The sequence below is a fragment of the Melanerpes formicivorus genome, unplaced genomic scaffold, assembly GCF_026170545.1.
Source record: "Melanerpes formicivorus ecotype bairdi unplaced genomic scaffold, bMelFor1.0.p_v2 SCAF_520, whole genome shotgun sequence".
Lineage (NCBI taxonomy): Eukaryota > Metazoa > Chordata > Aves > Piciformes > Picidae > Melanerpes > Melanerpes formicivorus.
The window spans coordinates 38,670-58,944 of record NW_027142872.1 but is presented as its reverse complement, the minus strand read 5'-3'; the positions used below and the strand labels follow the sequence as shown (position 1 = coordinate 58,944).

At 52.4% G+C, this 20,275-nt stretch overlaps 2 protein-coding genes across 2 annotated transcripts; one reads left to right on the top strand and one right to left on the bottom strand.

Annotated features, from left to right (window-relative positions):
• Positions 1–1,099: 1,099 nt before the first annotated feature.
• LOC137460112 (olfactory receptor 14A16-like) lies at positions 1,100–2,032 on the bottom strand. Its single transcript, XM_068170681.1, has one exon. The coding sequence runs from the start codon at positions 2,030–2,032 to the stop codon at positions 1,100–1,102; it is 933 nt and encodes a 310-aa protein (XP_068026782.1).
• A 16,624-nt stretch (positions 2,033–18,656) lies between these two features.
• On the top strand, positions 18,657–19,589 carry LOC137460115 (olfactory receptor 14J1-like). The gene has a single exon (XM_068170684.1). It carries the CDS (start codon positions 18,657–18,659, stop codon positions 19,587–19,589), a length of 933 nt encoding a protein of 310 aa, XP_068026785.1.
• Positions 19,590–20,275: the final 686 nt, after the last annotated feature.

The following is a 20,275-nucleotide window of genomic DNA, read 5'->3' as shown; positions in this document are numbered from 1 at the left end:
GCCTGTGAGGCCTCAGTCATTGTCACTGTGATGCCTGGCTCCAGCTCGTCGTACAGTGAGAGCAGGCTCAGTGGCACTGCTGGGGATGTGCTGGGCACAGCCAGGACCACAACTTCATCCAGATTGTAATATGTGGAGACCAGACTGTAGTGGAATGGGCCCAGGGAATGCATCTTGTACTGGAAGAGGGTCCAGTCTGAACTGGGAGAGGATAAGGAGATCCACTTTTTATTGAGATATGCCCTAATGTGTAGCAGGAGAGATGAAAGGGATCCTGTTTGGACTGGCACAGGGTACAGGTCGTACTGGGAGTACATGAGGGTGTGCAGTTTGTACTGGGGTGGATGCAGATGGTACTGGGAAGGGAGTTGGGGGATACATTCTGTGTTGGGCTGGGACCCAGGCTGTAGTGCTAGAGGACAGCAGGATACAGTTTGTACTGGGATGAGGCCACATCTGTACTGGGAGGGGTTAAAGGAACCATGTTTGGACTGAGTTTATACTGGAAGGGGATCAGGGTATCCAAGTTGGATTCTGAGTAGGTTCAGTTTGTAATGGGATATGAAGGCATGAGGAGACCTCCTGTTCTGATGGCAGTGCTGTTCTGCAGCCCAGCTCTGTTCCACAGGCAGCCCTGCCCTGTCCCTGCCTGCAGTCCCAGCACTGACACACAATAGCACAGTGCCCAAGCTGCCAGAGCACTCAGGCCTCACTCAGGGAAGAAAGAGCAGCTCAAGACAGCAAAAGCTCTGGGGCTGCCTGGCACTGCTGCTGTGCTGAGACTCTCCCCCTCCACCTCTGCACACAGGCACTGCCCTGCAGCTCCACAGAAACCTTGGAGGAAAAAACTCAGAGAAACAACTCCCTGCAGGGTCCTTTAATGTATTGAACTGAGAGGGAGCACAGCTCCTCATGTCTGCAGCCTCTGAGTCACACCAGACAGGACAACACTGAACCAGAAATGGTCTGAAGAAAGACATTTGTGTGGGAACAACGTTCTCACAAGGGGAACACCTCCAGCAGCAGCCAGAACTTGAGCAGCCAGGCTGGGCCTGCACTAAGTGACATCAGAACTGCTCTGCAGGAGAAGACAAAGAGTTTATTGCTTCTGGAAGCATCCAGGGATCCGTTGGCTGAGGGCAGCCTTAAGCTCCTGATTCCTCAGGCTGTAGATGAGAGGGTTCACTGCTGGAGGCACCACTGAGTACAGAACTGACACCACCAGGTCCAGGGCTGGGGAGGAGATGGAGGAGGGCTTCAGGTAGGCAATGGAGCCAGTGCTGAGAAACAGGGAGACCACAGCCAGGTGAGGGAGGCAGGTGGCAAAGGTTTTGTGGCATCCTTGCTGAGAGGGCATCCTCAGCACTGCCCTGAAGATCTGCACATAGGACACCACAATGAACACAAAACAGAGAAATAATAAACAGGTACTGACCACAATAAGCCAAACCTCCCTGAGGTAGGATGTGGAGCAGGAGAGCTTGAGGATCTGGGGGATTTCACAGAAGAACTGCTGCACAGCATTGCCCTGGCAGAGGGGCAGGGAAAATGTATTGGCTGTGTGCAGCAGAGAAGTGAGAAAGCCACAGGCCCAGGCAGCTGCTGCCAGGTGGAGACAAACTCTGCTGCTCAGGAGGGTCTCATAGTGCAGGGGTCTGCAGATGGCAACATAGCGATCGTAGGACATGGTGGTGAGGAGAAAATACTCTGCAGCAATTAGGAATATGAAAAAGAAGACCTGGAGAACACATCCTGCATAGGAGATGTCCCTGGTGTTGCTCAGGGAATTGGCCATGGATTTGGGCACAGTGGTGGAGATGGCACCCAGGTCAAGGAGGGCGAGGTTGAGGAGGAAGAAGTACATGGGGGTGTGGAGGTGGTGGTCCCAGGCTATGGTGGTGATGATGAGGCCATTGCCCAGCAGGGCAGCCAGGTAGATGGCCAGGAAGAGGCAGAAGTGCAGGAGCTGCAGCTGCCTTGTGCCTGAGAATGGCAGGAGGAGGAAGTGAGTGATGGAGCTGCTGTTGGCCATCTGCTGCCTCTGGCCATGGAGACCTGTCCAAGGAGGGAAAGGCAGTGACAAGTTAGGGCACACTTCTCTCAGCCTCATTGTAACTCCTGTCCCTGAGCTGCATGAGGAATGGATCAGCTCATTCCCCATCACTACCAATCCATGGCAGAGCTCATCACAGCTTCACATGCAGCAGAGACCCAGAATTGCCATGAAGATTCTTCTGGAGTCAGAGCAGAAAGTGACCAACAGCCCAAGCCCAGGGAATGAGTCCCATGGAGAGGTGGAGAAACAGGGACCAGCTCTGCAGTGCTGCAGAGACAGTGAAGGGAAGAGAGAAAGGCAGAGGGGCTGGGGGTGAAGCCTTCTCCTTCCCCAGCTCTGCTCTATGCAGCTCACAGGATGGAACTGAAGAGCTTTTGTCATCCTTTTGTGTGAACACTCCAGGAGCCTTCAGATCAATGTCAGCTGCCAAGGTTGTGACTCCTGACCTGGAGCCCATAGCTTTGAGGGCACTGCCTCTGCTGGGTAGAAGAGGAGAGCAAAAGGTTGCATTGGGAAATGTGTCTGCAGTGCAGAGAATGGCACAGAGGTGCCTGATCCCCCTTGCCAGGGCATCTCTGCCAGCAAATCCCTCTCCCCTCACTGCCCAAGTCCCTGCTGCCAGCACCTGTCCCTGCCAGGAGCTGCTTCTCTGTGCCCATCTCTCCTCCCTGTCCCTGGTGACAGAGCCCTTCCCACCTGCTGTGTGCTCAGCTCTGCCCTGCAGACCCCTCCCAGCAGCAGGACACTGCCCCGGGGCAGCTCTGGCTGTTCAGGGCTCAGGAGCTGCTAGAAGGCTGATGAGAGCCTTCTCCAGAGTGGAGAAACAAACTCTAGTATCACACAGCCCTCCCAGCACACCAAGGGGATCAACATTCAAGACTCCTTCCCTGCCACGAAAATGCTGCCTTGATGCTCTTCTAGAAAGCCTCCTCAGAAATGCTCAGGGGTGAGCTAGAACTGTGAGCAGCTCTGGACAACACAGCTCCCTCTCCACAGCAGAAGGACCCTGCCCTGCCCTGCCCTGCCAGGGCTGTCTCCTGCCACTCATAGCTACTCCCCACAGCACTGTGTGGAGCTCCCTGGGCAGGCTGAGAGCTGAGCCTGGCAGGCAGCAGAGTCCCTGCCCCAGCACACAGCCCCTGGGCTGCAGGGACCCTGCTCTGAAGGACAGCCCTCACCACCCCTGCCTGCACCCCAGGGCTCCACAGCTCTTCAGAAAAGCCTGAAAAGAGCCTCTGCACAGGAAGATTTCCTTCCAGCCCCCACCAGCTGTGGCTCTGCCAGCTTTAGGAGATGCCTCCAGGAGCTGCACCTGCACTGCCCTGCCCCCACAGACTCACCGTGTCAGTGCCTGCAGTGACTTCTCCTCCTGACAGCTCTCAGTCACCCTCTGGACACCTCGAAGCTCTCTCTGCCTTCTTCATCTTCCTGAGATCCACTGGCAGTGCCCTCAGCCCTGGTGTGCAGAGCAGAGGAGCTGCTCCTGGGCACAGCTGACACTTTTCATTGCTGCCTACTTTCCACCAGCTCCCTCCAGCCATGGAGCTCAGCTCAGCTGAGCAGCAGAGGACCAACCCAAGGGCATTTTAATGACCCTCTGGTGGCTTTGGTGCCATGTAAACATCAGAGACTGAGAGGGAGATGATGAAACCTCTCCAGAAGTTTAAGTCACTTTCAAACTCTGAAGTTTCTACTCTTGTTGATGGGTCCCAGTGAGGACACTGCTGGGAAAGTGTCTCCAGGCTGTGGTTGGAGCAGAGAACTGGAGGCAGTACTGACAGGTCAGGACAAGCAGAGGAAGATGTCTCTGATGCTGAGCAAACCTGGAGGTGTTTCATTAATCCAAAGGGTCAAGTCCTGACCCCTGGCTCCTGGACAGGGAGATCCTGTCCCTCACTCATCCCTCAGGACTCTTCCTGGAGCAGTGAGGTATGGACAGGACCAATGTCAAGGGCAGGACTATGGCACAACCCCTCCCAGGCTCCTGAGGATGGACAAGGAGGCAATGAGGCCCCTGGGCTGCAAGGAGGAGTTGTCTCCTCAGAGGCATCAGTGGCACAGACCACAGCCAGAACCAAAGGCATGAAGAGCTTGGCTCTGCCAGGAGCCTTTCAGCTCTTCCACAGCCCTCTGCCATCTGCCCCTCAGGCTGTCCTCTGCTGCTGCATCAGCTGAGCCTCTTTCCCTGCAGGCTGCAGTCACCCAGCCAGCTGCCCCACCTTGCTGGCACCTTCCTTTGCTGCTCTCTCTCCATCCTCCCTGGCTCTTCCTTGAAATATCAAGTCTTGAGCTGGTCCAGGGTGCTCCTGGGTGACATCTTGCCCCACAGCACTGCCCTGGCAGTGACATTTCTTTCTCCTCATATCTAGTCTGGACCTCCCCAGCTCCACTTTGTGGCTTTATTTCTTTCTCATGCTGCTCTTCACTAGTCAGGAAATCTTCTCATGTCTCAAAGCACTCTCAAGCTACTCCTCTATTCTTCTCATTCTCCACAGCACTGGGCTCAGGGGCTTCAGCCACTACCTAGTGGCCATATGTCAGATGCCTCCAAATCCCTGGTCAAAGGACAGTGGCTTTAAACTGAAAGAAGGCAGAGCTAGATCAGATCGAAGGAGGAAATATTTTATGGTGAGGGTGGTAGGGCACTGGAAAAGGTTACCCAGAGAAAGGGAGAAGAGAAGGTTCTGAGGAGACCTTCTTGTGGCCTTTCAGTATCTGAAGGAGGCTACAGCAAAACAGGGGAGGGACTTTTGAGGGTGTCAGGGAATGACAGGACTGGGGGGAATGGAACAAAGCTAGAAATGGATAAACTCAGATTGGATGCTAGGAAGAAGGGAAGAAGTTCTTCCCCATGAGGGTGGTGAGACACTGGCACAGGTTGCCCAGGGAGGTGGTGGAAGCCTCATGCCTGGAGGTTTTAAAGGCCATGCTGCATGTGGCTGTGGGAGCCTGCTGTAGTGTGAGGGGTCCCTGCCCATGGCAGGGGGTTGGAGCTGGCTGATCCTTGTGGTCCCTTCCAACCCTAACAATTCTGTGATTCCTCATCCCTTGAAGAGTCCAGAATCAGGAACTCTGAGCAACCTGAACTGGTGGAAGATGTCCTTCCTCATGGTTCTGGGTTTGGATTAGTTGCACTTTTAGGTCCCTTCCAACCCAAACCATTCCAGGATTCCTTAATTCTAATATCCCCAAGTTCTTCTCCACAGGGCTGCAGATCCCTACAGACATCATGGAGTTGCTTTCCCCTCACCCAGCCCCCAACAACCTGACAACAAAGAAAGAGTTGCCATGTTTTGGACGTGAATGGCCAGGGCTTTGGAGAAACAAGCCAGGACCTAAGTGCACCTCACTCAGATCAGGAAAGCTGCAGTGAGTTCGACTGAAGCAGGAGGATAATTTGACACAGTTAATGAAGCTGAGGGACTTCAGCAAGGTGTAACAGAGATGCAAACAGGTTCAGTTTGGTGTCAAGGTTCACTCTGAAACAGCATGGATGAAATACACAAAATTCTATGGATTTGGGGTGGGATTAGAATGATTGTGACAGGAAAATCTCCTCGGGGCTGGGCTGGAATGATCTTGCAGAGAGATTGGGAGTGAAGGGGGTAAGGGAATCCCTCCTGTTGAGTCACAGCATTCAGCATGGACCCTCCTCTGCAGAGAGAAGTGTAAGTGGGTTTAGACCCAATCCTAGTGCCAGATTTGGTCCCTGGTTTATGACTCAGAGTTTGGGTGCAGGGGTTTCAGGGGCAGAGCTTTCCCAAGGCACTGTGGCTCCTGCAGAACTTGAAGGCAGCAGCAGCAGTTTAAAACTCCTTCAAAAGTTCTGGTGAATCATGAGCTCAGGCTGTGGGATTTCACAGCAGCACTGAAGTCAAATCCCAGCAGCCCTGTGTCCTAGCTGTGCTGTGAGACCCCAGCCAGTCTTTTAATCAGGGCATTGGTCCTGAGGATAAGATAAGGTATGGAACACTGAGCTGGGTTATGCTCATCCTGACAGCAGGGGAAGAGGGGTTCTGAAAGCCCTTGCCCTCTGCAGGTGGGTTTTCTTCCCGGGAAACTGAGTTAGTCTGTTCCACTCCCCCTCCCTGTCCAAGCCTATAAAGGGGAGCGTACAGCAACCATTTGGGGCTCTTTTGCTTCTGCCTCACCAGGAAGAGAGGATTACAGGAGTCACTGCTGGCTTCCTGGTTCTCTGCCATCTGCTCAGGTCTGGTTTTTCTCCCTGCTGCATCCACGTTTCTCCAAAGGACTCATGGACTTGTTCCTTACCCTTGTGAACCCTTTCTGTTATAGATATATATATATATGTATATATGTCTATATATGTAGTGTGAAAACATTTTTTACCTCTCTACTTTCAATCTGACTCCAAATTATTTCTCATTAGATTTATCTCCTCCCTTTTCTCCTTATCTCCCTTTCTTTTTTTCCCCTTCCCTTCCCTTCCCTTCCCTTCCCTTCCCTTCCCTTCCCTTCCCTTCCCTTCCCTTCCCTTCCCTTCCCTTCCCTTCCCTTCCCTTCCCTTCCCTTCCCTTCCCTTCCCTTCCCTTCCCTTCCCTTCCCTTCCCTTCCCTTCCCTTCCCTTCCCTTCCCTTCCCTTCCCTTCCCTTCCCTTCCCTTCCCTCTCCCTATTCTTTCCCCTTCCCTTTTTCTCTCAAACAGGAAAGAAGAAGGGGGAGTGGGGGAGGGATTCTCAGCCTTGCCCCCATCTGAGTACTTAAATCCCAGTTAAGGCTCAAACCACCACACTGCAGCAGCTGATAACCAGACAAGGCCACAGGTTCCACCTTGGAGAGTGCTGCAATGCAAGCTGGGGCTCACTGTGTGACTGCACCCAGAGATGATGGAATGCATTGAGAGTTTTGTGGCTCTGCTGCTGGACAGCACCCCCGAGGATGAGTGAGGCAGCAGTTCAGAGCCAGAAGAGCATGCATGCCCATCATAACTCTGGAACAGTGCTGACAGGAGTTGAATGTGCTGTGGGCATGGCAGCTGGCTGAGGAACTGTGACCACCTCTGAGACTGGAAAGGCAATAAAGCTGCAAGGGTAACAGAGGAATTAGGAGCTTCCCCAGCTTTTGAGACCTTCAGAGCCTGGGAGGTGTTGCTGGCAGCCATGGTGGTGACTTTCTCTTTGCTTTTGTTATTTCTTACTTTCTCTCCTTTTCTGTATTTCTAACATTCCTTCTGCCCATGCAGGTGAAGCACAAGCCAGGTGCTTTTCTTAACCAACTACTTGGTTCCTTCTTGGTTTCATTTGCAGGGTCTGTAAAAGAACCTCCTGCTCTGCAGAAGTGGATCAGGATGCTAAGGCTCAATGGAGGGAGATGACCACTCCCCTGGTGTAGGTTACCCACACTGCTCCTAATGCAGCCCCAGATGTACCTGGCCTTGTTCATGGTGAGCATTCACTGGTGGCTCCTCTTGTACCCCTGGCAGTGCCCAGGTCCATGTCTTCAGGGTCCCTACTCAGCCAGTCAGGTCCCAGCCTGCCCTGATAGGTGGGCTGCTGCTTCTCCCCAGGAAGGAAACAGGACAAGCTGCAGTGATCAGTTACAGGCACAGCCAGGGAAGTGACCTCTTTATGCAGGACCAGCTGCTTGATTCCCATTTCTCTCTCTTTTCCCATTCTTGTTCCCCCATAAACCACCCTGACCCCACTTTATCCCTTCCTTGCATCTTTTCCTAGACAGCCCATGGTAAGTCTTGCAAGCCCCAAAGACACTTTCTACCTTCCCATCACTGATCTCAGGCTGTTCAGGCAGATTGTTCCCATCCTCCATTGGCCAGGCCATCACGGGAGCCTCTTCTACTGATATACTTGGGGGAATATTCACAGTAGTTGAAAATGTCTTTGAATTGATACATTATTATTACTACTATTAAATAATAATAATAATAATAACAACAACAACACTGCAAAACCTTGGCAACTCATGGCCAAGACATAGTAATTATTTCTTTTTTGTGAAGGTGTTGGGGACCAGGTCAGAAGAAAACAGCCCCACGGTGCATGTAACTCTCTGCAGTCCCATGGAGAACCAGTTTGGGATATTAGGATCAATGAATCATGGAATGGTTTGGAAAGGATGTAAAAGAGCTCTAGTTCAGCCATCCAGCAATGGCAGGGATATCTTGCACTAGTTCAGGTTGAATAAACATCCTGACCTTGGACAATTCCAGGGATGGGACCTCTCCTTCTCTGGGCAACCTGTTCCAGTGCCCTCTACCTTCACTGTAAAATATTTCTTCCTTATATCCAATCTCAGTCTCCCCTGTTTCAGTTCAAAGCCACTGCTCTTTGACCAGACACTACAGCACTTGCTAAAACTTCTCTTTCTTAGCCTGTGACCACTGCATTTCCATCTGCAAACACCTTGGAGAGTGCCCAGAGGTCTCCCAAGATGGGAGCACATGATAGAGCTGAAGGCCATGGGTTCAGTGGTGTGGAGACTGAGGACAGTAGAGAGGCAGCCTGAGAGTTTGTGAGGAGTGCTTTGAGACTACTTCATAGTGACCAACTGCAAGAGCAAGAAACAAAGCCATGAGGTACACCTGGGCAGGTCCAGACTGGATATGAAGAGAAAGAAATGTCATCGCCAGGGCAGTGCTGTGGGGCAAGACATTCCCCAGCAGGCACCTGGAGCACTCCAAGGCTTGAAGTTTCAAGGAACACCCAGGGAGGATGGAGAGAGAGCAGCAAAGGAAGGTGCCAGCAAGGTGGGGCAGCTGGCTGGGTGACTACAGCCTGCAGGGAAAGAGGCTCAGCTGATGCAGCAGCAGAGGAAAGCTTGAGGGGCAGAAGACAGAGGGCTGAGGAAGAGCTGAAAGGCTCCTGGCAGAGCCAAGCTCTTCATGCCTTTGGTTCTGGCTGTGGTCTGTGCCACTGATGCCCCTGAAGAGACAGCCCCTCCTTCCAGCCCTGGGGCTTCATTGCCTCCTTGATTGTTTCCTTGTCCTTCCTTAGGAGGCTGAAAGGGATTGTGCCATAGTCCTGCCCTTGGCATTGGTTCTGTCTGTATCTTAATGTGCCAAGAAGAGCTCTGAGGTGTGAGTGAGGGACAGGAGCTCCCTTACCAGTGTCTGTGGGTCAGGGTTTGACCCTTTACATTAATGGAAACACCTCCAGGTTTAGTCAGCATCAGAGACATCTTCCTCTGCTTGTCCTGACCTATCAGCACTGCCTCCACTTCTCTGCTCTAACCACAGCCTGGAGACACTTTCCCAATAGTGTCCATCACTATTAACACTACAGGAAACTTCTGGATGCAATATTCCAGGTGTGGCCTCACCACAGCAGAGTAAAGGGGGAGGAGAATCTCCCTCTATCTGCTGGACAACTTTCTCTGAATGCATCCCAGGATCCCATTGGCCTGCTTGTGCACCAGGGCACATTGCTGTCCCATACAGAACTTGTTATCCAAAAAGACTCTCAGGTCTCCTCGCCAGCAGATCACCTTCCAGCCTATACAGCTGCAGTTTATTCTTCCTTCCCAGATGCAGAACTGAGCAGGATCATTGGACAAGATGATGTGCAAGGATCTCTTCCACAAGTGTACCAGGACAGATACAGCAGGTCCTCTGTGGAAGGCTTCTCCACTCAAAGCCTTGGTAGGAAATCTCCCAGATGGATCTGGTGAAACTTTGATCTGCTCAGGCTCTGGCCACAAGGAGGCTGAGGGCTGAGTGTGCAATCATGTGCTCAGTTGTGTCTCAGGAACTCACCATTCAGTAGGAAGCCAAGGACTGGGAAGGGGGAGGTGAGGCCACTTCTGCCTCGTGAGAGGATTGGCCAACAGCAGGAACAGAGCTGGGAAAGGAACTGTGAGGTCAGTTGTGTCTGCAGGAGCTGATAATGCAGCCCTGGGTCCATGGCTGGCAGATGGGCACAGTGATCTGGGAGATGCCCTCTGCCAAAGGGCCTGGGCTGACTGCAGGAAGGGGCTGATGCTTTGGTTGCTGTGTCTCTGCTGCCTGAGTACCTGATGGGACAGCAGCAGGCACAGGGCTTGGTGCTGTCTCTGCAAGAAACTGCAAGGCCAGCAGCCTTGGGAGCTCCTGGTGAGGGAGGAGACAGCAGGAGAGAGGAGCACTGTGAGATGGTGCAGCCTGGCAGGTGGAGACTGGCCATGAGGAGCAAGAAACCTCTCAAAGGGTAGTGCTGTGTCCTGAGAAGATCACCAGAAGGAGTCTGGGATCAGCCCTTCTCTTTGTGTCCCAAGGAGCAGAGTGTGAGTGTGGGCAGGTGTCAGTGAAGGCATGGAAAGGCCAAGGTGGGGAAGTGAGATGAGTGTCTGCAGCCTGCAGGGCAGGAGAAGCAGCTGTGAGACAGTGCAGGACAAAGCTGTGGTAGAGCTGGCAAAGGGCAATGGTAGTGGTGGGAGGGATGAAGAGAAGCCAAGGCTGTGCCCTCTTGACTCTGGCAATTCTCTGCCCCCAAGGACTGTGAGGAGATGTTGTCCTAAGGCACTGGGAGGGCCTCACTGCCTCTTTCCACAGCCCCAGGAAGGCTGGGGACTGTCAGGCCCTTGTCCTCCACTCAGCATCACAAACCCTACAGGGATCCTAAAGGAAGGCTGGAGAGGAACTTTTCATGAGGGTGTCTGGTGACAGGACAGGAGGGAAAGGTTTGAAGGTGAGGAAAAGGAGGTTTAGACTGGGTCTTAGGAAGAAGTTCTTCTGTATGGGGGTTGTGGGACTCTGGAATAGGCTGCCCAGGTAGGATGACCTCTCCTGAGGGTGTTGAAGGCCAGGCTGGATGAGGCCTTGAGCAGCTGAGTCTATTGGAGAGGCATCCCTGCCTATGGCAGAGAGGTTGGAGCAGAGGAGCTCTGAGGTCCCTTCCAACCTAGGCCATGCTATGCTGCTATGAAACCCACCCCCCACCCCCACTGCACCTGAAGAGCCTTGACCCACACATGTGGGACAGGATCTGCCTGCCCAGGGGCTGTGCTCAGGCCTTGGCCTTTGTGCTGCAGAAACCAGAGCCAGAATTTACTCTCCTGCACTTTGCCTTTGTCTGCTGCAATCACAGCCTCTCCTGAGCTGCTCTAACGAGTCCCTGGGGAGGCTTTGGCAGTAACAAGCCTCAGTGGGGCCAATCAGTGCTTCAAGGTACTTTGTGTTTTGCTTCTTGCTTCTTGCACAGTTTCTTCACTCTTCTCTCAGTACCTGAGGTTCATGGAATGATTCCCAAGTACCCTGAGGAGCTCTTTGTGTCTTCATTGTTTACTTCAAGAGTTCAAAGTGCACCTCACAAAGCTCAGATTTTGATGGCAAACTGTTTGACTCTTTCTCAGATGAGGGCAGAGGTGACAGCAGCATCCACCAAGCCAGAATGATGCAGGCTGTCTACTCAGGGGGTCTGGACTGGGAGGAGAAGCTGTCTTTTGAGGGCTGACACTGAGTGGACAACTTTTCTACTCACCCTCCCCAACCTCCCCATTGCTGTCCCTGCTCACCTGGGCCTTACATCCCTGCTCCTTGCATCAGACTTCTCCACTGCTCTCTGCAGCTGGAGCTCACAGCTCCATGGCACCAGCTGCCCCCTGCTCTCCTTAGAGAACTGCCTGCACACAGCCACAGAAGAATTGTTGCTCTTTTGAAGCTAAGCAAAGCCAAGGCTGAGAAAGTTGCCTCAGCATTCCAAGCCCTCTAGAACCATCTGCTCAGCACAAGCTATCTCTCAGCAGCTTGCCTGTCCACAAGGATGAGGCAAAGCCAACAAGTTCTGCCATGGCTGTGATTTCTCAGCCAGTCAAGAGTTCTTGAGAGTGAGGAGCAGATGAAAAGGTTGGATCCTAGCAGCCCTTCTTCATGAAGCAATATGCAGTTCCCAAGGTGATTCAGCAGAATGTGTTCTAATCAAAGAGCCTCTGAATGACAGAGTGGATAAGGACAAGGCTGACCCTGACTGACTGCAAGGGATCCTGAATTCAAATCTATTTCTATGGCTGGAGAGAATCACAAAAGACTCAAACACAGGACAGAGATGGCAGGATCCAGTGGAAGTAGAGACTTCCACTCTGGTGGCAGCAAACGTGTCTGACCAAAGACACAGAGAGGTGGAGAGGTTGCTGGCAGAGAGGCTGCCCTGAAGTTCAGTTTCCTTCTGCTGCAGCTCAGGGCAAACACTCACAAAGCTTCTACATTCTCAGAGGATGAGAACTAAGCCTGGAGAAGCCTGACTTGGTGCTGGCCCTTGGTGCAGGTTGTGCCTGAGAGATGTCTGTGTGGGGGAGATGCTGGACACAGCTGCTGTGATCCAGGAGAGCTCCAAGGCTCTGGCTTTAGGGTCACTGTTTTTAGAGGTGGAGATCATTGACTTCCATCAGGTGTTTCTCTGATCTGGAGAACTTTGGATGCTGAATCATCCTGGGATCTTTTGTCACTTGCACAGACCCTGAAGTTTTTGACCTCCAGAGTTTTCTATCACCTCCCTGTTGGCTGTGATGCAAGCACAGATGCATTGAGCTGGCAGGAGGTGACAAACCCTAAGCCATAGGGAGGGAAGTGCAAGGCTGGGAGAGCCCTGGTCAGGACTGAGCCATTCCTTGCAGGTCAGTCCTCTCCTCTGAACCCTTGCTTCTCTCTGCCTGGGGTCATATCCTTCTTTTCTCTCCGTTAGCCCTGCTCCTTTGTGCTGGGGAGGAGCAAAGTTTGCAGATCTGCTCCTTGCAACAGGCCAGAAGATAAAGAGCCCAACTTTGGGACAGCAGCAAAATCCCAGGCTCCACTTGACCCCTGAGCACCTCCCAACCCCCTCCAGACCCTCCTCCCAAACCCCACTTCAACACTTGTGGAGCACTGAGGGTCATTGGTTGTGATGGGAATTTAGAAGTTCATCTCCCTGAGCCCCATGTGGTCAGGTATCAGTTGCATGGCCAGAGGGGGATAGTTGGGATGGCTTTGTCCTGGGGGTGCCAGCCCCATCAGCACTACACCAGGGGACTTGTCATAGGAGTTAGGGCTCTGATCCCTCCATTGCAGGAAGTCACACACAATGTCCTTACTTCTCAGTCACTTAGTCCCCAAGGAATTGCCCAAGAGCACAGGGTGACCATTCCTCTCAGCAGCATGGCCTCCCAGAAGGACCTGGACAAGATCTTGGAGAAGAATCACCTGAAGAATAATTTGGAGGAGTCAAAACTCAGCTTTGAGGAACAGTAGAAGTGGTTGATGAAGACATGGATGAGGACAGCAGGGATGAGGATTAGGAGGAGGAGGAGGGCAATAATTATGAGGTGGACAAAGGGGATGATGTGGAAGAAGAGGAGGATGATATGGAATAGGAGAAGAATAAAGAGAAGGAGGAGGAAGATGAAGAGGAGGAAGAGGAAAAACTCATATCAGCCCTTCTGTGCCACCCAAGCAGCCACATCAGTGCCCTGAGGGTGGGTAAAGCTTGCCACCCATCTTGGAGCTGGTAAAGCCCCACTGTCCCCAGCCCAGTGCCCAGCCCTCTCTCTGTGGGGGCTATGCCAAGAGCTTCACCCTCAGCTCCAACCTCATCTGGCACTGCTGCGTCCACAGCCAGAAGCAGCTGCACCTCTGAGCTGCTTGAGCCCAGATGGCCACGCGAAGCCGGCACTGCTGCACCCACACCGGTGCCAGCCCATTACCTGCACAGGCTGCAGCAAGGGCTTCAGCTGCAGCTCCGCCCTCACCTGGCAAATTCACCCCCATGCCGCTGACCAGCGTGCCCCAGGGGACACAGCAATACACCGACCCCGGCAATGCCAGGCCAAACGTGGCCCCCCGGGGGGCCTTTTCCAGCAGATTGAACGGAAATCTCCTCTTTTACACCTTCTTTCCTCAGGAGCAAAGGTGCTCCTGCCCTTCTCAGCACCAGCCAGTGCTGAGGAGAGTAATGACAGTGCTGAGTCAGCACAGCTGCTGCCACCACTGCAGCTGGGCTGGGATTTGGTTGTTTGTCCTCAACACTTTGGCATTCCTAGAGGTAAAAGAAAAGCCTCATCCCAAGGATAATGCCTAATTAGAATGGAAACCCCAACCCTAATAAAGTATTGTCTCTTGCTGCTTTTCCTTTGACCTTTCTTTCCCCAAATGCCACTTCTGGGGCTATTTCTTCCCCAGGGCCAGGGATGAAGCCAAGTGCCCACTTCAGGGAGGTGTCCTGGGAGGGTCTTGAATGTGAAGTGAGGAAATCAAACTCAGTGCCTCCCATAGCCATACAGCAGTATCCTTCACTAACCTGCATGGACATGGAATGATGCCTCCAAAATGTACCTGTGCTGAAAAGGTTAACCATGGTCCTCATCTAGGACTCAGTAACACACAGGCATTAGAAGGATAAAATCTTATTTGATAGAGAAAGTCCTTCCATGTCTTGGTCTTTGCTGCCATCTCCTCTCCTTTTAACAGCATTGCAGTCCCCATGTCTTCTGTCTTGTGGTTGTTCCTATTGGTCCTCTGCCAATCCCACAGAACTGTCCTTCTCTTGTTAGTGAGGCCCAGGGGTGTGAGAACCCAGCCTGCTTTCCAGACTCAGCCTTATTTCTCTCTCTGTCTAGAGCTGCCATCTGCTGCTCTATATCCATTTGCTCTCCCAAGCTCCAGGTTTACTTTCTTGATGTCAGAAAGCTAAGCTCTGAAACAGTGGGAGAGTTTCTAACCATTAGTGAGAAAGTTAAGAAGTTTCCTTCCCTCAGATGTCCTGCTGAGTGTTCTGGGAAGGGCTCAGCTGAGGGCTAGTTCTGAGAGGCAGAGTTTAGGTTGTGGCTGGGTTGAGGCCTGGGGTTAACACCCAAGGGTCAATGCCAAGGGTAAAAGCTGGAGCCAGGATGAGCAATGGGGGCAGAGTCAAGGTTAGGGGTGGGCTTGGGAGGGGCTGAGGTGTAAGGGGTGAGGTGAGGGCTTGGCTCAGCTCCACTGCATTGGAGCAGGGGACTGAGTAGAGAGGATGGGAGTGGCCCAGGCTGTACTGGGAGGGCATCCTAGGATCCAGCCTGTACTGGGAGGTGATAAAAGCATTCAGTCTTTAATGGGAGTTGTGAAGACTAACACTGATGAGCTTAATAGCAAAGGCTGTGGCATGCAGGCAACAAGCTTCGCAGCTCAGGCAAGGAGAGAGGGGACAAAGAGAAAGAGGGCAACTTATTTACAAGTTGGGGCAATACTTGCAAGTTCCTTGAGGGCGGATTTGGCCAATGGGCACTCTCATAAACAACCAGCTTTAGCCTATAGGAAGCCTGAAGCCAGCATTATGCCATGCTTGGTATCAGCACCAGCATCCCATGCCATGGGTGTGTGCAGTTGTTTGTGCTGCCTGGCTAACACCTTGGCCTTTGTTCCCCTCAGGAAAGGAGGGGAATGTGTCCACACATGCTGGGACAAGTTTCAGTATCTGGGGCATAATTCTGGGCATAATGTGCCTTCACCACATCCACAAGAACCATCAAACAAAGGAGGCAGTAAAGCACTCACTGAGTTGCACCCAAGCAGGGGTGGGAGGGTGCTGCTGCTGCATGCTAGCCAGCAAAGTTTGGGTTTCTGGCTGCTCTGGCTGCAGCACAACAGCAGGCAACTCTGGAAGCTTCTTCCCAGGCTCTGCAGATTGTCCTGGGGCTTTGCAAAGGGCGCTGGGACTGGTAGCAACTTCTCACTGCCAGGGGATGGTTCCTGGGGGCTTGCCTCACTCAGGATTTGTCCCTCTGCCTGGCAAGACACTGCTCCCTGCTAGCATGGAACCTAAAGAATTCCACCTCCCTCTCTCTGCTCTTTGGGGAGTGTAATTTCTGGGTATCCCTGGGAGATTTTCCCTTTTCTAAGTGAGCTGGGGCAAGTTTTGGTTCATCTTTCCCAACATGGAAATGCTCCAAATAATTTGGTAGTCTAAGCAGCTGAATAACAGAACTTCCCCAGCTGACAATCCAATTGGTCATTTGATTCTCTTGGCAGGGGAGCAGATTGCATTGTAGTAAGCAGAGGTTTGCTGTTTCATAACTGTCCTGCCTGCTCTCTCTCCTTTGTGACAGGCAGACAGTGTCAAAGGCTTCACTAAAGTCCAGGCAGACAATGTCCATGGCCCTTGCCTCACCCCCTAGCCAGGTCACCTTACTGTAGAAGGAGATCAGTTTAGTCAGGCAGGACCTGCCTTTCATAAACCCCTGCTGACTGGGCCTGGTCACCTGGTTATATTGCAAGTGCAGCATGACCTGCTCCATAACATTTCCTAGCAGCAAGGTGTGACAAAGAGGTTATTAATCTATGTATATGAAATATGAATTATATAAATATTAGAATAGAATCTGCCAGGATGAGGGTTGACATCACTGTGGAGAGGCTGAGGGACCTGGGCTGCTTCAGCCTGCTGAATGAAGGCTCAGGGCACTGCCATAGCAGTGTGCACAAGGCTGAAGGGTGGTTTAAGAGAGGATGGAGCTCTTCTGGGGAGCAGGAAGAGACCAAAACCTCCACAAAGTGCAGCTTGGAAGGTTCAGACTGGAGAGGAGGGCAAAGACATGTACCTGAAAGGGCAGAGCTGCTATGCATGAGGCCATCCAGAGGTGTAAGAAAATGGCAGGGAGAGCTGAGACAGCTCAGGGAAGGGATGGAAATGGCAGGGGAAGAGCTGGGTGGGGAGGCAAGATTGGTGTCAGCAGCCTGAAGGGAAAGAGCTGCAGGCATGGGACAGTGTAGGACAGGCTGCAGTAGGGATGGCCAAGGGCTCTGGCAAGGCTGAGAGGCCCAACAGGACCAAGGGCTTTGTGCCCTTGGATCTGGCAGTTACCTCTGCCACCAAAGCCTGTGAGGAGAAACTTGGCTTTGAGGTTCTTCTAGTCCAAGGGCAGTGGTCAGGGCTTGGCCTTTCTGCTTCTTAGACCAAAGGCAAGTTTTTCTGCCCTGTACTTTGCCTTTGTCTCCCTGCAATCCTGGCCTCTAACAAGCTGCTCTAACGAGTCCCTGGGGAGCCTTTGTCAGTAACAAGCCTCAGTGAGGCCAATCAGTGCTTCAAGGTACTTTGGAGTTTGCTTCTGACTTGGACATGTTGAGAAGCTTCTTGGCAGTATCTTGGCAGAGTCTCCTGGCAGTACCTGAGGATGATGTAATCAGCCCCAAATCCTCCATGGGGCTCATTAAATACTGCTGAACCTCTAATTATTGTCAAGACTTCTGCAGCTAATTGGAGAGGATTTTATTGCACAAAGCATCTGATAAAAACTATTTTTAAAGGTACAGTTCAATACATTTCAGCAGGAGTTGTCTCTTTGCAAGCAAACCACAGCAAAACCTGACAAGGTCCTACCCTGGTCACTGCTCATCCTCACTCCCCACTGCCCCCAGCAGAGGCCTGAGCCACACGTGAGGGACAGGATCTGCCTTGCCAGGGGCTGGGGGTCAGGGCTTGGCCCTTTGGATCAATGAAACCCCTCCAGGTTTCCTCAGCAGCAGAGCCACCTTGAGCTGCTTGTCCTGACCTGTCAGCACTGCCTCACTTCTCTGCTCTCACCAGACCCTGAGGGCATTTTCCCTGTAGTGTCCCCAAGTGGAACCAATTAACACTACAAGAAACTTCAGAGTTTGAATGACTTCTGCAGAGGTTTCATCAGCTTCCTCTCCTTCCCTGAGGTTTACCTGGCACCAAAGCCACCAGAGGGCTCCTTTAAATGCCCTGTGCTGATCATCTGCTGCTGAGCTGGGCCAGGCTCCTGGGCTGCATGGACATCTGTCCAGGAGCAGCTCCTATGCACAGCACAGCAGGGCTGAGGGCACTGCCAGGGCATCTCAGGGAGATGAGGAAAGCAGAGAGAGCTTCAAGACAGCCAGGACTGGGAGGCTGCTGAGAGCTCACTGGAGGAGAAGTCACTTCAGGTGCTGACAGGGTGAGTCTGGGGTGATCTTGAGCCTTTCCTGAGAGGGACAGCTCCAGGCAGGAGAGACATGGGCTGAGGATGAGGGGAATCTGCAAAGAAGACCTAGGGGAGGCTGTGTTCAAGCTGCCATCTCCGTACTTCTCTGCAGATGTCTCAGGCTTGCTGCCTGCTGGGCAATGACTCTTTAGAACATCTCATCTCCAGGATCCCTGACTGCTCTGCCCATCCTGCTGGGATTGGAACTGCCCCCAGGAAGGCCCAGATCTGCCATAGGGCACTGGGCAGTGCTGAGCCTTCCCTTGGGGGTCAGGACTAAGCTCCCAGAGTCCTTTGATTCTCTTCAGGAGAGGCTGTGTCCTGCTCTGTCTCTCACAGCTGCACCTCTGGGCTGGGACAGAGAAGAGTTCTCAGAACTGCCCTTTGAATCAGTGCTCCCCTGCACTCCTCAGAGCACAGAGAGCTGGGGGGGTTCTAAAGGCTAATTTGGGCATAACACCTCCAAGGCAGCACAGGGGAAAGTGCAGGGCAGTGGGCAAGAAATGATGAACAGATTGTAGCTCCACTGTAGCAGAGCCCAGATGAGCCCTTGGCAGCACATGGCCTGAGGTCCTGCTCCTCACAGAAGCCTCAGCAAGAGCAAACCAGACAGCAAATCCATTTCAGCTGGGGGATCACTGTGACCCCTGGAGTGCTGCTTCTCAGAGGAGTCTGTCATAAAGTTTTGTTTTCTTTTCTTTCTTAGACATTCCCACAGGCAGCAGATGGCCAACAGCAGCTCCATCACCCACTTCCTCCTCCTGCCATTCTCAGGCACAAGGCAGCTGCAGCTCCTGCACTTCTGCCTCTTCCTGGCCATCTACCTGGCTGCCCTGCTGGGCAATGGCCTCATCATCACCACCATAGCCTGGGACCACCACCTCCACACCCCCATGTACTTCTTCCTCCTCAACCTCTCCTTCCTTGACCTGGGTGCCATCTCCACCACTGTGCCAAAATCCATGGACAATGCCCTATGGGACACCAGGGACATCTCCTACACAGGATGTGTTCTCCAGGTCCTCTTTTATGTATTCCTAATTGCTACAGAGTATTTTCTCCTCACCATCATGTCCTATGATCGCTATGTTGCCATCTGCAGACCCCTGCACTATGAGACCCTCCTGGACAGCAGAGTTTGTGTGCACATGGTAGCAGCTGTGGGGGCCTGTGGCTTTCTCTATGCTCTGCTGCACACAGCCAATACATTTTCCCTGCCCCTCTGCCAGGGCAATGCTCTGCACCAGTTCTTCTGTGAAATCCCCCAGATCCTCAAGCTCTCCTGCTCCACATCCTACCTCAGGGAACTGTGGCTTATTGTGCTCAGTGCCTGTTTATTCTTTGTCTGTTTTGTGTTCATTGTGGTATCCTATGTGCAGATCTTCAGGGCAGTGCTGAGGATCCCCTCTCAGCAGGGACGCCACAAAGCCTTTGCCACCTGCCTCCCTCACCTGGCTGTGGTCTCCCTGTTTGTCAGCACTGTAATTCTTGCCCACCTGAAGTCCTCCTCTATCTCCTCCCCATCCCTGGATCTGATGCTTGCAGTTCTCTACTCAGTGGTGCCTCCAGCAGTGAACCCTCTCATCTACAGCCTGAGGAACCAGGAGCTCAAGGATGCCCTGAGGAAAATGACCACCAGATGCTTTCAGAAGCAATAAACTCTTTGTCTTCTCCTGCAGAGCAGTTCTGATGTCACTCACAGTCTGGTTTCTCTCTTTTTGGCTGCTGCTGGTGCTGTTACCCTTGTGAGAATGTTGTTCCCACACAAATATCTTTCCTCAGACCATTTCTGGTTCAGTGTTGTCCTGTCTGCTGTGACCCAGAGGCTGCAGACAGGAGGAGCTGTGCTCCCTGGCTGTGCAACATGCAAGGAAAAATTCTTCTGATCTAGAAGTTCATAACAGAAACAGAGGAGTCTTGTAAAACTTCCTTTGAATAAAGGGATAGTCCACAGGACAATTCCCTGTGGGGTCTCTCTCATTGCTGAAGGCACAGCTCCCCTTCCATCCTACATTTCTGGGCACAAATTTCCCTCTCCCTTTCCCCACTGGCTCAGGTACTCAAGATTTAGTCTTTCCCAAACCCCCTGCTCCATGTCCCCCTTCACATGAACCCTCCCTGCTTCATACATCCTATGCTCATTTAAATTAGGTTCTTCATTTTTCTGGGTGCAGAAGTTAATATTCAGTAGTCTGTTAAGCCTGTGCTCTGGCCTAAAAGTTCAGCAGTTCAGGCTGTGTTCAATGTCTGCTGTCTCTGAACAGACCCCTACTGATTTACAGCAAGGTTCAAGGGGCCCCTTTGTGATTTACATACACATAGAGAAGGTGAACTGTCTGGTTCC

Coding starts and splice junctions, on each gene's coding strand:
- LOC137460112 (XM_068170681.1), bottom strand. CDS start 2,032: ATGGCCAACAGCAGCTCCATCACTCACTTCCTCCTCCTGCCATTCTCA.
- LOC137460115 (XM_068170684.1), top strand. CDS start 18,657: ATGGCCAACAGCAGCTCCATCACCCACTTCCTCCTCCTGCCATTCTCA.